This window comes from Chenopodium album, chromosome 7 (genome assembly GCF_948465745.1).
Source record: "Chenopodium album chromosome 7, dcCheAlbu1.1, whole genome shotgun sequence".
Lineage (NCBI taxonomy): Eukaryota > Viridiplantae > Streptophyta > Magnoliopsida > Caryophyllales > Amaranthaceae > Chenopodium > Chenopodium album.
In genome coordinates, this window is record NC_137840.1 from 37,102,146 (window position 1) to 37,117,771 (window position 15,626).

The following is a 15,626-nucleotide window of genomic DNA, read 5'->3' on the forward strand; positions in this document are numbered from 1 at the left end:
GAAAAGATAAGAATTCGTATCGGAATAAAAACTCTTGCGATAGACAACAGTTTTTGCAGTTTTTATTTTTATCATATCTTTTGATTCAAAAATCAAAATAAGATAAATAAGATATATTTGGAAATATCTTGAAGTCTACTTTCTAACCCAATTAGAATCAGATTAAAATATTTTTTAGAATAAAAGATATGCCCAAAATAGTGAGACGGTGTCAGTTTTGGATAGAGATTGATATTTTATTCATATCTTTTCCGTTATAGCTCGGAATTGATATTATAATATATCATTAGAAATACAATTTCAAGGGCTATCCAAACATATAAAAATTTGGATTAAAACTATGAGGCACAAAAATAATATCTGTCTATCTTTGAACGTCTTTCAATTCGAATAGAATTAGGAATTTCAAAAAAAGAAAAGTTTTATTCAATTTCAAACTTTTAATCTTATCTTTTCAAAAAGAGTAATTAAGATCTTTTAGAAACTTATAGAAGATTATAATCAATCCTAATTGGTTTAGGAATGGGATTAAATAATTTGAACCCTCCACATGATCATTGGGTCGTAGGTAAGGTGGGCTTAGGTTCGGTTTGGGCTCGAATTAATATTTTGGCCATAACTTATTCGTTATAACTCGGATTTGGGCTTATAATATATCGTTCGAAATCTCTTTTCAAGCCCCATCCAATTATTAAATAATTGGACCCAGATTATGGACCAAAATAAACTGGATTAAACATTTTTATAAAAAGGACAAGAAATGAACGGTTTTTAAGGACACGAAATGAATTATTTTGGGTTTAAAGGCACGAAAAGAGGAAAATAAATTATGGTTTAGGGAAATGGGTTAAGATTTGGGTTGTTTTATGAAATGGAAATATGGATTTAAGCACTCCAAGATTAAATACTCAACCCAACCAATAATGGCGGTGAAAGGTTGTTCATCAGCAGGTTTGGTTTTGGGGAGACATTTTTAGGTGTCTACAGAAGTCCCCACTTCAACTGAGTTTGTAGAAACATCAGTTTCGAAAACGATAGTCAAAGTAGTTGATAGGGACGGAGAATGATTTAAGACGTTCAGCGATCCTAAATCACTCTTTATACGCCGATAACTGCAGAAAAATGTTAGTTCCACAAATAAAAGAGTAAAGGAATAGAATGCTTATCTGACACCAGTGTATCGGTGACAAATGAGCTTGGTAGCTTCCTATGATTAAAGGAATCCACCAAATGACGTTTCACTGGAACACTTTCCATGCCCGAGGAAAGTCGATTGATGAGCTTGGTAGCTTAAGCCTGAAGAAACCTACCAGATGATACTTTCCATGCCTAAGGAAAGTCGACATATGAATTTGGCGCTTTTCTATGCTTGAAGAAATTCACCGAATAACACTTTCCATGCTTAAGGAAAGCCGACAGAATAATTTGGCGGTTTTTCTATACTTGAAGAAATCCACCGATAATACTTTCCATGCTTGAGGAAAGCCGACTTGGTGGTTTTCTATACTTGAAGAAAAAATCCAACTATAATGCTTTCCATGCTTGAGGAAAGACTTGTCTGATGATGAGATTGCAAGTCTCTGTGTATCGAGAACCTTGCGCCCTGAAACGATGGTGGTTCAATTGTCCCCGAACGTGGGCTGTAAATGGTTCACTTGTCCCCGAACGTGGGCTGTAGATGATCCGCTTGTCCTCGGACGTGGGCTGTAGATGGTTCGCTTGTCCCCAAACGAGGGCTGTAAATGGTTCGCTTATCCCCGAACGTGGGCTGTTAATGGTTCGCTTTTCCCCGAACGTGGGTTGTAGATGGTCCGCTTGTCCTCGGACGTGGGCTGTAATTGAGACCTGCAAAATAAAATTTTCCAAGGGACTCGTATAGACTATGATTGACTTGAGCAACTGAATTAACCAGGCCTTACATGACATGACATGTGTATAACTTGTGATTGTGTGTGTATAACTTGTGATTGTGTGTGTATGAGAAGACACAAGCAATCAACAATGTAAAAAGCAAAAAAATTTCGTCATTTTTGTCATGAGACGAGTGGAGGGTACCGACTTTCTCCCGAAAAAGAAAGACGTGAAAAATGAACTTTTATTTTTGAACTTTCTTCAATGAGAAAAAATTTTGAAAAAGTTTTTGAACTTCCCCAAAAGAAAAGACATGAAAAAGAGAAGAAATTTTGAACTTCCTCATAGAGCAAGACGAAATGAATCATATGGATTGTATGCATGATGCATGTTCTTAGGTCAGGAGGCCTTGACAATTACATCATGTGACACAATAGATGAATGAACTTAGGTCATGGAGCAAAGCATCATATATGGTGTAAAGAAACGATCTTGAACGTCACTTAGGTCTGGAAGCTAAGCACGTTATATAGATGAAGTGATTATTGCATAATGAACGTTGTTTAGGTCAAGGAGCTAAGAACGATATGCTTTGTATGATTAAAAATTATTGATACATAAATGTTGCTCAGCATATTATGCGATGCATGAAACATTGAACATTGCTCAGATCAGGAAGCTAAGCAAGTATACAATGTTTCTTTTAATGAATGTTGTCCTGAAAGACGATGAAACATGCACAGTGTTTAAACAAGATTTCATGATAAAGGGTTCTTAAAGGGAAGGATGATCGATAAATATGGATGTGTGAGTGAAGTATGTGAATGTGATACTAAGGCTGGCTGCAAGGGTTATGGTGATGGAAATATATGTGAGAAAGGTCAAAGATGATGACTCTTTAGGTTGGGTAAGCTAATGTGATGTGGGTTCAAGCCCCCAAGTCTAGCTCTAAATGGGTAGGGGTAAGCATTGGATATTCTTCAATTCGATCATGCATATGAATGTGGTCGCACCTCAATGTGAGGTTGCCTACGTATTCGTTAGGAATCAGGTCGAACGTAGCTCTAACCGAACTTTGCACAAGTGTATGTACACCTCAAAGAGGTCTTTCAAGGGTTGTAATGTGGTTAAGCTGATGGTTTAAGGAAGAAAGGGGTAAAAGGCTCAAGACCCGTGAGAAGCCCCCAAGATGTGTAATTGTGAATTTGAAAATTTTAAATTTTGCAAGTTTATTTTCATTTTTTTTTTGTTTTGAATTTCTTTTTTTTTTTTATTCTTTTGAATCAATGTAGGCAATCTCAGATCATGCGGTCCATCACTCACTTAGCATTCATGTTTCTCAGGCATGGTACCAAGCACTCGATGAGAGACGCAATTTGAGACGTGTTCATATCAAAGACGGAACACTTGCCTTTAGACATTGTTTTATTGTTGCTTTGCTGCTTTTTGTTTTTTACTTGATTTTTGAATGTTATACAATTACACATCTTCAAATCCCAGGGTTAAGTAAATGTGGGTTGAAGAAATGAAGGCCAAAAGTTAGACGAGGCTCAAAGTGGTTGATGAAGAAATGGAATGTGATTGAACGGGTAATAGGGAATGACAGAATTGCAAAGGAGCCTCAAATCATTAGTGTACCTTATATTTAGTTCGGCATTTGATTTTTTTTATAGAATGAGTGAATGAAAAATGATATGATCAAGATGTAAAGGAAATTTCTCATTTTATTAATGGAATAAAGGTGAACGAAACATATGAAACATATAAAAAATTGAAATGGAAAACCTATGCTAGACATGAATGGGGGAATGGAGATGAATGATAAAAAAATCATGAAATATTGCACAAAGGATCTGTTGTGCGCCTTGTGTTCATTACTTCTTGCTGCCTGAAGGGACATGAAGTTTGTTTGCATCCACCAAGTCTTGAATGACGTCCTTCAAATTTCAACATTGCTCCATAGTGTGGCCCCTTCCTTGATGGTACTTGCAATGGGCATTGGGATTCCATTTGGCGCTCCTTTCTTCAGATTTTGGCTCTGGAAATGGCCCAATAGGTGTGATCAAGCCTTGACCGTAAAGGCGATCAAAGGCCACATCATAAGTCATTCCTAAAGAAGTGTAAGTTCTTTTCTTCTTGGGCAATGGAGCATCAAGAGCTAACACTTCATTGAGATCAACTTGGCTTTTATTGTTGGTAGTATTTTCGTGCTTAGAAGACGAAGAAGAAGGATGGTCATTTTTCTTCTTTTTCCAAGTGTTATTATTCTTACTACCGGCAGTCTTTATTAGATCATCCTCGATATTGATGCCAATGTCATATACAGCTTCAAAAGTGTTCAAAGGAAGAAATTTGAGATGTTACTTGTACTTGTGAGTCAAACTTTGGATGAAGAGGCGAATCATCTCTTTTTCTTTGGGAGAATCTACCAAGAGTGCAGCTTTTTCCCTCCACCTGTTTAGATAAGCGGTGAAGCCTTCATTCTCTTTCTGTTTGAGAATGGAGAGTTCACGTTCAGAAGTTTTACTTTGAATGTTACACTTGTAACAGTTCATGAAACTGTCGGTGACATCTTGCCAAGTCGCAGTACGCTTGGCATCTAGGGAATAAAACCATTGTTGGCAAGCATGTTCTAAGGAGAGAGGGAACACCATAGGAAAGAGTGTTACGTCCAATACCTTAAGAGCCATGGTTGCAGAGAACGCCTTCAAATGGAATATTGGATTGTTAGTAGGCTTGAACTTTGGAATATCAGCAGTGGAGAACTTTTCAGGGAGTTTGTCCTTCACATCCAAAGGATTGGGAGGCCGTTCCACATAGGTGAAATCCTTAGAAATCTTGCTCATTTGTTCTTTGATCTTGTCCATTGCAGCTGCAGTAACATTGTTTTACTCTACTGTGTTGACTCTGGTAGTGAGTGCTTGTAACATGTTAGACATTGTCTCAATGGACTTGTTAATGTTCTCAAAATCTTCCTTAGTGGCCATTGGGACAAATTGAAAGTAGTTTGAAGGTGATGAGTGATGTGGAGATGGCAAAGTTCTCTTTAAACGCCTCTTAGGTCTAAGAGGTTGATGTAGTAATGACTCGAACCGTACCAATCTACCCCTGCTCCTTGACCAAGTGCTGTGAAATAAAACAACCGCACTTAATTGTTTGACACATTGCTCAAGATAGGAAAAAAAAAAGTCATTTGAAAATAGGTGAGAATAACTCCGATCTACTCATCTTTTATTATGATGGAAATGGGGGTGCATGAACCTAGTATACGATCATAAACGACATGGTGTATGACTCAAGTCAAATAAAATAAAGAAAGTGTGTGGACTATACTTGACTCGTGAGTGATTAATTGATGTTATAAGACTCGTGGTATGATCGTATGGCTAGACATGTGAATAGTAACAAAAATGACTAACGAGAGAACCAAATTAACACGGAAGACTAAAAAAAAGCTGACTGGACTTATTTCCTTGGCACCGTGACACGGCAAGCTGTACCGTGTCGCATTGATTTTTTTTTTTTTTTTTTTTTGCTGGAATTTCACCGTGCCAAGGTGGAAACTGCTGTGACACGGTGGACTTTCTCGTGGCATGGTGGATGCTAACGTGGCATGACAATTTTTTTTGTTTGCGCCAATTACTAAGTGAGTACGGTCCATTGGCATTCGTTAGTCATTAAATAATCCACCATAGACAAAGAAAGATCATGAAGGTTAGGATCAAAACGACCAAACATAAAACACGTAGGCATAATGATGCAAAGAATAGTTCGCAACCTAAGGTCAAGTTCTATGTTCGACTATGGTCAGGTTTATTTGGTGTCAATAGGGTACCATGGTTAAGAGTTTGGACGCGTTAGCAAAGCAGCCTCCCTTAAGGGTGTATGCCAATGGGCGGCTCCGCGAGTTCGTGATGAAATCGAACTCAACTCCATGGTTTGGGTGGATTTAATAAATCGGATGAACCCTTATTGCCATGAGCGTTTTTGGGTTGATAGAGCTTAAATCCCCGGGGGCTAAGATGCATGTAGAACACACACGTTTTTTCAGAAAAATCAAAGGAAGTTGACTGTGAGAAGAGAAAACAAGCCACCGAACTGATTTTAGGACTGCCGTGACACGGCAGAGAGCACCGTGCCACGGTGCTGCACACCGTCTGACTTGTGCCCCGTTTTCCTTCGTACGCAATCAAGTTATTCAATTTTTCCTACGGGACAGACCTAAATGCGACGTTAAAACCTCTATGCTTATGCAACAATGCCAAATTAATCACGGGAATATTTTTCAAGAATCTTTCAAGTCTCATCCACTCATCTTAATTAAATACCGATCACTCAAATCGATAAATAACCAAGAATCCTCCCCAGCAGAGTCGCCAAATTGTAGGCGTCGTTTGAAGTGCGTCTACGTTAAGTATGTTGTGAATATGTTTGGCACTCTTAGGAAGTGGGAATTGACATATACGATTAGGGACAAGGAAAGTAGGGAGCCGCCAACAAGTTTTTAAGGAACTTGTAAACCGTTCACGGATCATAAAAGGCAACCACGATAAAGGGACAACGATAGGCAACAACGATTGACCCCTGAAGGTTACACCCCATTCATAATCCATAAGATTACTAACTCCATATTGTTCGGAACCACGAAAGGAGGATCGGGGATGATGGTACGAAGTGAGTCATGGAGTTACATTCGCCCGTATTGGCCTCTACTCGATTCTTATAGTGAAAAGTGATTCCTACGATCTCAAAGGCATACAAACAAAATATTCAATTTTCTCCAACCTATTATTAAGCTAAATTTGTTGAATATTAATGCAACACATAATTCTAAAATATTGGTGATCACTTGAATTAATCAACAAGATTAAAAAGGATCATAAACCAGTCGTCCAAATTATCTTATTAGGCGTGATTTTCAATTACATATTCCCTTTAAACATGCAATATAGTGATCATAATAACAATAGAATAAACATTAATATTGGAAGCAATTTAACATAATAACGTTAGTCAAATCAAATATAAAATAACCCTAATCATGATACTAGCAATATTAAAATAAAATAAGAGTAATTAGATTAATTAATTACTCTCATTTTCGCATGTTCCTTTAAATTGCTACCTCATGAATAAACTGTTAATAACTTCAATTAAATTTAAATCAAATTGAAACAGTTAAATTAAATAAAAAGTAGAGTTGATTTAGTCCAAACCCTCAAGTAATTTTACCTTTCACGCCTTGGTTTAAGTATAGAACTTTGGGTATTATATGGACTCCTTGAAATGCTTAAAGGAAGGAATAGTGAAAGAATGGGGAGGCTAGTGTTTAGACTAAAGAGGGAGAAGAGAATTATTTGATGATCAAGCTTGTTGATGATTGAAAAGGGGGAGATATAACCTCTATTTATAAGGAAAAAAGAGGGTCGAAGAATCAAGAAAAGATAAGAATTCGAATCGGAATAAAAACTCTTGCGATAGACAGTAGTTTTTGCGGTTTATATTTTTATCATATCTTTTGATCCAGAAATCGGAATAAGATAAATAAGATATCATTGGAAAGCTCTTGAAGTCTAATTTCTAACCCAATTGAAATCAGATTAAAACATTTTGTAGAATAAAAGATATGGCCGAAATTGTTTTATTGTTGTCAGTTTTGGATAGAGTTTGACATTTTATTCATATCTTTTCCATTATAGCTTGGAATTGATATTGGAAAGATAATTTCAAGGGCTATCCAACCATATAAAATTTGGATAAAAAATATGAGGAACAAAAATCATATCTGACTATCTTTGAACGTCTTTCAATTCGAATAAAATTAGGACTTTCAAAAAAAGGAGCTTTATTCAATTTCAAACTCTTTAATCTTATCTTTTTAAAAAGAATAATCAGGATCTTTTAGAAATTAATAGAAGCTTCTATTTAATCCTAATTGGTTTAGGAATGATATTAAAGCTTTTGGACCCTCCACATGATCATTGGGTCATAGGTAAGGTGGGCTTAGGTTCGGTTTGGACTCAATTTAGTATTTTGGCCATAACTTATTCGTTATAACTCGGATTTGGGCTTATAATATATCGTTGGAAAGCTCTTTTCAAACTCCATCCAATTATTAAATCATTGGACTCAGATAATGGACAAAAATAAATTAGACTAAATGTTTTTTATAAAAAGGACACGAAATGAATGACTTTAAAGGACATGAAATGAATTATTTTGAGTTTAGAGGCACGAAAAGAGGAAAATAAGTTATGGTTTGGGGAAATGGGATAGGAGTTGGGTTGGTTTATGAAATGGAAATATGGATTTAAGCACCCCAAGATTAAATACTCAAGCCGACCAATAATGGCGGTGAAAGGTTGTTCATCATTGGGTTTGGTTTTGGGGTGACATTTTTAGGTGTCTACAGGCACCATTTATGGCATTTTGTAGAATAATATGGTAAATTGCAAACAATGTCAAAATTCCACACACCAAGATACACTGATTAAAAAGTACAGCATCAATGCCTGCTTTTATACCACATATGGAAGCAATTCAAGTACAAGCACCCGGAATTAGATATGCATAACCACAATCATCATAACTTAGCACACACTAATTAATTGTATAGCCATAATCATCGTAAGAAAGCACACAAATTCCCTGATATATAGAAAAAACATCAACTACAACCTCGCTAATATATAGAATAAACATCAACTAACTTACAGTGATTCCACGCCTCCAGCTACCTATGTACCAAAGGTGATAACAATACGTCTGAATTCAATTGACGACGATGTTCTACTCAATGGGACTAAGAAGGGGAAATCGGAGAAGGTTACAATTCGAAGACGAGTCGTGAGGAAATCAGCTCAGAGAATGTCGTGAACATCATAATTAGTCGTATAATAAAAATAAATTCAAGATCAAAAGGTTGGAGAAGATGATGTCGCAGTAAAATTCAATTACAAAAAATCAACACCATAGGTTGAAGAAGATGAAGTAGCAGTAAAATAAATTAGGCTTCAGATTGGGAAAGTGAAATAAACGGTGTCAAATGGTTTGACTAACAAAGTTGTTAGTCAAGATAATGAACCAGAATGTACCGTTTGCAAACCTTCTTTGTGTGGTTACGTTTTTACCCTCTACTAAATATGTGAAAAGACAAAAGCACCCCTTGATGTACAAAATATGTAAATCAGGCTGATGAACTAGTATTTTCCCATGCAAGAGGATATTGGGCGATATGACATATGAAAGGTTGGGATTCGAACACCCAACCTTTTCTAAGATATAGAGTTACTTAACCATCTAAGCCAATCATAAGCTATATATATATATATATATATATATATATATATATATATATATATATATATATATATATATATATATATATATATAATTGATAATCACAAATTCTAATTAAAATAACAACCAGTGCAACGCTCGGACTACACACATGTTAACTATGATGATGAACTCTTGTGATTCCTAGAATTAGTTAAAGTAAAAAATCTCAATTTCTGCAAACCACCCCTCCCACCCCCCCCCCCCCCCCCCCCTCTCTCTCTCTCTCTCTCTCTATAGGGCTACAGAGGTTCCGCACTGTAAACAAGCTAAATTCTGATTTTCTCCTCTCTCTCTCTCTCTCTCTATACAGGGCTACAGAGGTTCCGCACTGTAAACAAGCTAAATTCTGATTTACAGATTTTGTCAAGTTAACTAAAATATGATACATAAATATGTAGTAAATCTGTATAATGTTGCCCAAAATAAATTGTTAGCTTAATAAAACCAACAAGTATTATAATAACAACCTGTTGAGTTTGTAAGGCCCCGTTCTTTAGAGCTGCTTTGCTTTGCTCTGCTCTGCTGAAATCTGCTTTGCTCTGCTCTGCTCTGTTTTGCTGAAATCTGCTCTGCTCTGCTTCAATCTGCTCTGCTCTGCTCTGCTCTGCCCTGTTCTACTTAAAATTAATACTTAATATTAAATTATTATAATAATAATTAATATTTAATAATAATAAATAATAAATAATTAATATTTAATATTTAATAATAATAATAATTAATATTTTATAATAATAATAATAATAAATAAATAATATTTAATAATAATAAATAATTAATATTTAATTATAATAATAATAATTAATACTTAATAATAATAATAACAATAATTAATTATTGATATTTAATAAAAAAAAATAAAAAAAATAATAAATAATTATTAATATTTAATAATAATAATAATAATAATAAATTATTAATAAAAATAATAATAATAATAATATTAATAATAATTAATATTTAATAATAATAATAATAATAGTAATAATAATATTAATTATAATAACAATAATTGATTTTTATAATAGCAATTAATATTAAGATAATGACTAATATTTAAAGATAATACTAATTATTAATTTTTAATAATAATAATTAAATAATATTTAATAATAATTATAATTAATATAATAATAATAATTATTATTTAACTTTAAAAATTTAATGATAATAATAATAATGCGATAATATTAGTAGTAGTAGTAGTAATAATAATAATAATAATAATTAATATTTAATAATAATAATAATTAATATTTAATAATAATAATAGTAGTAGTAGTAATAATAATAATAATAGTAGTAATAATAATAATAATAGTAGTAATAATAATAATAATAATAATAATAATAATAATAATAATAATAATAATAATAATAATAATAATAATAATAATAATAATAATAATAAAATCTGATCTGCTCTGCTCTGCTCTGTTCGGCTCGGCTGAAATCTGCTCTGCTCTGCTTTGCTTTGCTATGCCCTGCTGAAAGCAGCTTGTAATTTCACATGTTTAAAGCTTCCTAATATGGCATTAGCAAAACAGCATAAACAACATATCATTCCGTGAGGATAATATCAGATACTCGACATATATAGCAAACGTATCAGCATATAACTCCTGAATAGAAAACTATGACTTTAGATACGCAGAAAAATAAAAATATAGCAGCGGCATATGATTGAATTTCCGCAATTAGGAACTACTTATATTACAAAATTTGAATCCTGTACTAAAATTTTATTAAAATGAACAAAAAAAAGGAGAAAAGATCTATATATATATCAGTTGAATAGACAGAAAAAGGAAAGAGGTAACTAAAGTAGAATAGTGCAGAGACTACAAAACAACCTCAACTCCTCCTTCAATGTATGAATCATGAACATTTGTGGATACAAGTGGAATTTGGTCAGCTAGATTGACCCACAGGAGGCACCACCTTTGCTTGCATTTGCACATCAGGGATTCTTGAATTCTTCTTGACATTCACAGCTCCTTTAATGTGACGAATACCATCTTTGATAGGAACCTGAGAATTTCCATTGGTATTCTCATCCAGTTTTACATTGCCTCCAGTATCTACAACTCCGTTATAACCATTAAACATTCCCAGCAAAGCAACCCCGCCATTTCCAGTTGGATAATAGCCAGTTCCATAGTGCAAAGGTCGAACGCCCATCATCGCCCCATAATTATTCCATGGGGTTCTAGGAGCCATAGGCATCCCATAACCAACTATACCGTACCCACCAACAGGATATGCACCGCCATAGAAATACCCAGGATAGGTGGTGGTAACAGGGAATTGACCAGGATAAGTAACATATGGAGTAGGACTTCTCGACCAATTGTTATCATCCAAGTGACCACCGCCAGCAGCAGGGGAGTACCTCCCACCACCAAATCTATTATTTCCATTGTTAGAGCTCTTGGTTGCCTCCCTAGGAACAGCCCTCTTAACCTCCACACGCTTTCCGTTCAACTCATGGTGACTCTTTTGCATCAGTTTTTCAACCACCTCTTCAGAATCAAAAGTGATAAACCCAAATCCTCTAGGCCTGTTATTGGAGTTATCATACATCACAACTACGTCTGTAATCCTACCAAACTTCTCAAAGTACTTCTTAAATTCCTCCTCAGTTAGATCAGCAGATAAACCCCCTACAAATATTTTCTTAGTTTTATGGGTAAGACCACTGTTGCTAGCACCATAACTACCATTATTGTAATTCCTAACAGACCCTTTAGTTGTATGAGAGTACCCTTGCCCCGGCAATTGCTGCCGATGAGGCCATTGCTGTTGTTGCGATTGTTGAGTATTTGACTGTTGTTCATGTCTTGGTATAGCTTTTTTCACTTCTACCTATATCACACACATTCCAGCAAAACACAACTCATCGCCAAAATTGAACCAAAAATTGAAAATTTATTAAATCCAATCTTTTATATTTAGACTAATTTTAGATGTATATACGTAGCATTTGTTTTTGAATATGAGACTAATTTTATTTTCTATCAAAACATAAAGAAATTATTAAAAAACCTGAAAAATAAAATAAAAAATATCAAAAATTAAACTCAATTATTAAAATCTAGGGGCTCAAATCAAAAACTAAACAATTCAAAATCTAGAGAAAGACACATTGTCAAAATCATTACCAATCAATCCAAATAAACGCACATTATCAAAATCAAATCCATATATTTAAATCTAAGAAAATAACATAAATTCCAAAAGTATATCCCCTTAAATTGAATATATTATAAACATTAACATAACTAAACCAAAAATAAAAATCAATACTTAGTTAGGGATCATGCAATCGAGAAAAGGAACCACCGACATTGGAGAAAAAAAAAAAAAAAAAAATCAAACTCCAATATTCACAATCAAAGATTCAGAAACACTGACCGGTCTACCCGAAATTACGTGTTGAACACGAAGAGCATCGCCAACGGAAGAAGGATCAACGAAGGTGACAAACCCAAAACCTCGAGGTGTATTAGTGAGACGATCTTTAACAACAATGGAGGAAGAAACTTCGCCATATTTGCCAAAGTAATCCCGTAAATTAGCGTCGGAAGTATCCCTGGAAATTCCGCCGACGAATAGTTTACCGACATCGGAATCCGCCATTGTTGATCAGATCCGAAAACTTGTGAAAGGAGGAACCCTAAAAAAGAGAAGAAAAAAAAAGAAGAAGAAAGTTTCGCTTTCACTCCTTAAAAACTCACACACACTCTCTCTCTCTCTCCTGAAAACAACACCAGAAGTTTGTCAGGTATATAATATTGGTGTATTTTTTAGTGAGTCGGGCCCAGCCGCCCAGGTGTGATTATGTAAGAGTTGAATCGGGCCGAAGTATGATTTGGGTTTCGGCTGTAACAGGTCAATATTTCAGATTGCTGAATGCGTGTGTAACGAATGCTTTACAATGAGGTGAGGTGGCGTGTGTGTAAGTTTAACGAATGCGACTTTTGCTACTACTCGTTTTTAGAGCTGCTCTTGGCCTTACACTGCTAAAAAGAAATATGCTCTGCTCTATTTTCAAATAATAATTAATAATAATAAGAATAATAAATATTTTGTTTCAAAAAAAAAAAAAAAATAATATTACATTGATGGTAATAATTTATTGTTTTAAATAACTACTACTTCTGGTTCAATTTACTTACAACAATTTTCTTTTTTGGGTGGTTCAATTTACTCGTAACAAACTTATTTATTTCCTTTTTGAGTATGTTTTCGGATGATAATTGACCAATATACCCTTACTTTTTTTTTTTAAAACAACCTTATTAAATTACAAATTTGATTTTATTAGATTAAACCCAAGCTTAATTAATTAAACTCTCATCCCCTTTAATTTTCTCTCTCCTTCTCCAACCCCAATTTCATGGTGGCTTCGTGGTGCTGAGAGCGGCGGGGGTTGCAGATCAGCGGCGTCGTGGGTATGGTTTCGTAGATTTCAGATCGGCGGATTTGGTTTCTGGTTTCAGATCGGCGGGTTGGTTTAGTGGTTTCAGATTGGCGGGTTTGGTTCGTGGGTATGGTTTGAGATTGGCGGGTTTGGTTCATGGTTTTAGATCGGCGGGTTGATTTGTGGGTTGGTTTCGTGGGTAGATTTCGTTGGGTTGGTGGGTTGGTTTTGTTGGTTCGTGGGTGTTGGGTTCATGGTGGTGGTGGGTCGGCGGGTTGCTGGGTTCGTGGGGTTGTTGGGTTCGTGGGTTGCTGGGTTCGATGGGTGCTGGGTTCGTGGGTTGTTGGGTGCGTGGGGTGGTGGTGGTGGTGGTGCGTCGGCGGTGTTGGGTTCGGTCTAGGTGGTGGTGGATGGTTTCAGTGATGTTGGGTTGTGGTGGTGGATGGTTTCAGTGATGCTGGGTTGTGGTGGTGGGTGGTTTGGGTGATGCTTGGTGGTGTTAGTAGTGGTGGTGGTGGTGGGTTACTGTTTTAATTTAATTAAGGTTGTTTTTTTTTTTGGGTTGGATTAATAGTTAAGCATATACCCTTATTTTTCCATAATCTTGGTTAAAATCTTTAGCCTTGGTTTGCATAAAGTTGTCCTTTGTTGCGACTAAATTGAATCGGAGGTAGTATAATAATTTTTTTTTTTTTTGAAAGAAGTCCTAAAGGACACTGAATTTCATTAATATAAACCATACGACATCTACAATTGACAATGAACGATAGTGAAAACGAATTTAACAAAATCAAACAAGAATTAATCGGGGAAGGGCTAAGAATCCAAATACATGAATATAACAATTCGGCATATTCTCGATTCGTTGTCTCATACAACTTTTTGAGTGGTTCCGTCGTCACTTCACAGTTTTGTGAGAAAGTAAATTCTTGTCTTGATTCCGTAACCCGAATCCGATTCATAATCAATAGTAGCCCCACACAACCGGAGACCAAACATTGTCTTTCGAAGGAGTACGAAAAACCTTGTCTTTCGAAGGAGTACAAAAAACCTTGTCTTTCGAAGGAGTACAAAAAACCTTGTCTTTCGAAGGAGTACAAAAAACCTTGTCTTTCGAAGGAGATCGAAAAAACCTTGTCTTTTGAAGGAGATAAACCCTTTATTTCGAGGGAGACATTATTGTAACCTAAGACAAAAGGCTTAAAAGAAAATAAAGATTGGGGCTTTGCACCGGTGAAATCCGATGGAAGCTGTAGGCGTCGTTCGAAATGCGCCTACGTTAAAGCATGTTGTGAATATGCTTGGCACTCATAGGAAGTGGAAATTGACATATACGATTAGGGACAACGATTAGGGACAAGGAAATTAGGGAGCCGCCAACAAGTTTGTAAGGAACTTGTAAACCGTTCACGGATCATAAAAGGCAACCACGAATAAGGGACAACGATAGGCAACAACGATTGACCCATCAAGGTTACACCCCATTCATAATCCATGAGATTACTAACTCCATATGGTTCGGAACCACGAAAGGAGGATTGGGGATGATGGTACGAAGTGAGTCATGGAGTCACATTCGCCCGTATTGGCCTCTACTCGATTCTTATTGTGAAAAGTAATCCTGCGATCTCAAAGGCATACAAACAGAATGTTCAATTCGCTCCAAACTATTATCAAGCTAAATTGGTTTAATATTAATGCAACACATAATTTTAAAATATTGTGATCACTTGATTAAATAACAAGTTTAAAAAGGAACCTGAACCGGTTGTCCAAATTATCTTATTAGGCGTGATTTTCAATTACATATTCCCTTTAAACATGCAATATAGTGATCAATAAATAAGCATTAATATTGGAAGCAATTTAACAATAATAGCCTTAGTCAAATTAAATATAAATAATAAACCTAATCATGATACTAGCAACAAGAATAAAATAAGAATAATTAAATGATTAACTACTTACTTTCCGCATTTCCTTGAATTGCTACATCATGAATAAACTGTTA

The 15,626-nt window shown here is 35.2% G+C and overlaps 1 protein-coding gene across 1 annotated transcript; it reads right to left on the minus strand.

The window, feature by feature from the left end:
- Positions 1 to 10,815: 10,815 nt before the first annotated feature.
- On the minus strand, positions 10,816 to 12,959 carry LOC145641059 (RNA-binding protein 1-like). The gene is made up of 2 exons (XM_081692247.1): positions 12,607 to 12,959; positions 10,816 to 12,057 (listed from the first exon to the last, which is right to left on the minus strand). Exons 1-2 carry the CDS (start codon positions 12,829 to 12,831, stop codon positions 11,104 to 11,106), a joined length of 1,179 nt encoding a protein of 392 aa, XP_081548373.1. The 5' UTR covers positions 12,832 to 12,959; the 3' UTR covers positions 10,816 to 11,103.
- Positions 12,960 to 15,626: the final 2,667 nt, after the last annotated feature.

Excerpts from the sequence above, each read along its gene's own strand:
- LOC145641059 (XM_081692247.1), bottom strand. The coding sequence starts at position 12,831 with ATGGCGGATTCCGATGTCGGTAAACTATTCGTCGGCGGAATTTCCAGG. Across the intron at positions 12,058-12,606 it reads ACGTAATTTCGGGTAGACCG|GTAGAAGTGAAAAAAGCTAT; the intron begins GTCAGTGTTTCT and ends TGTGTGATATAG.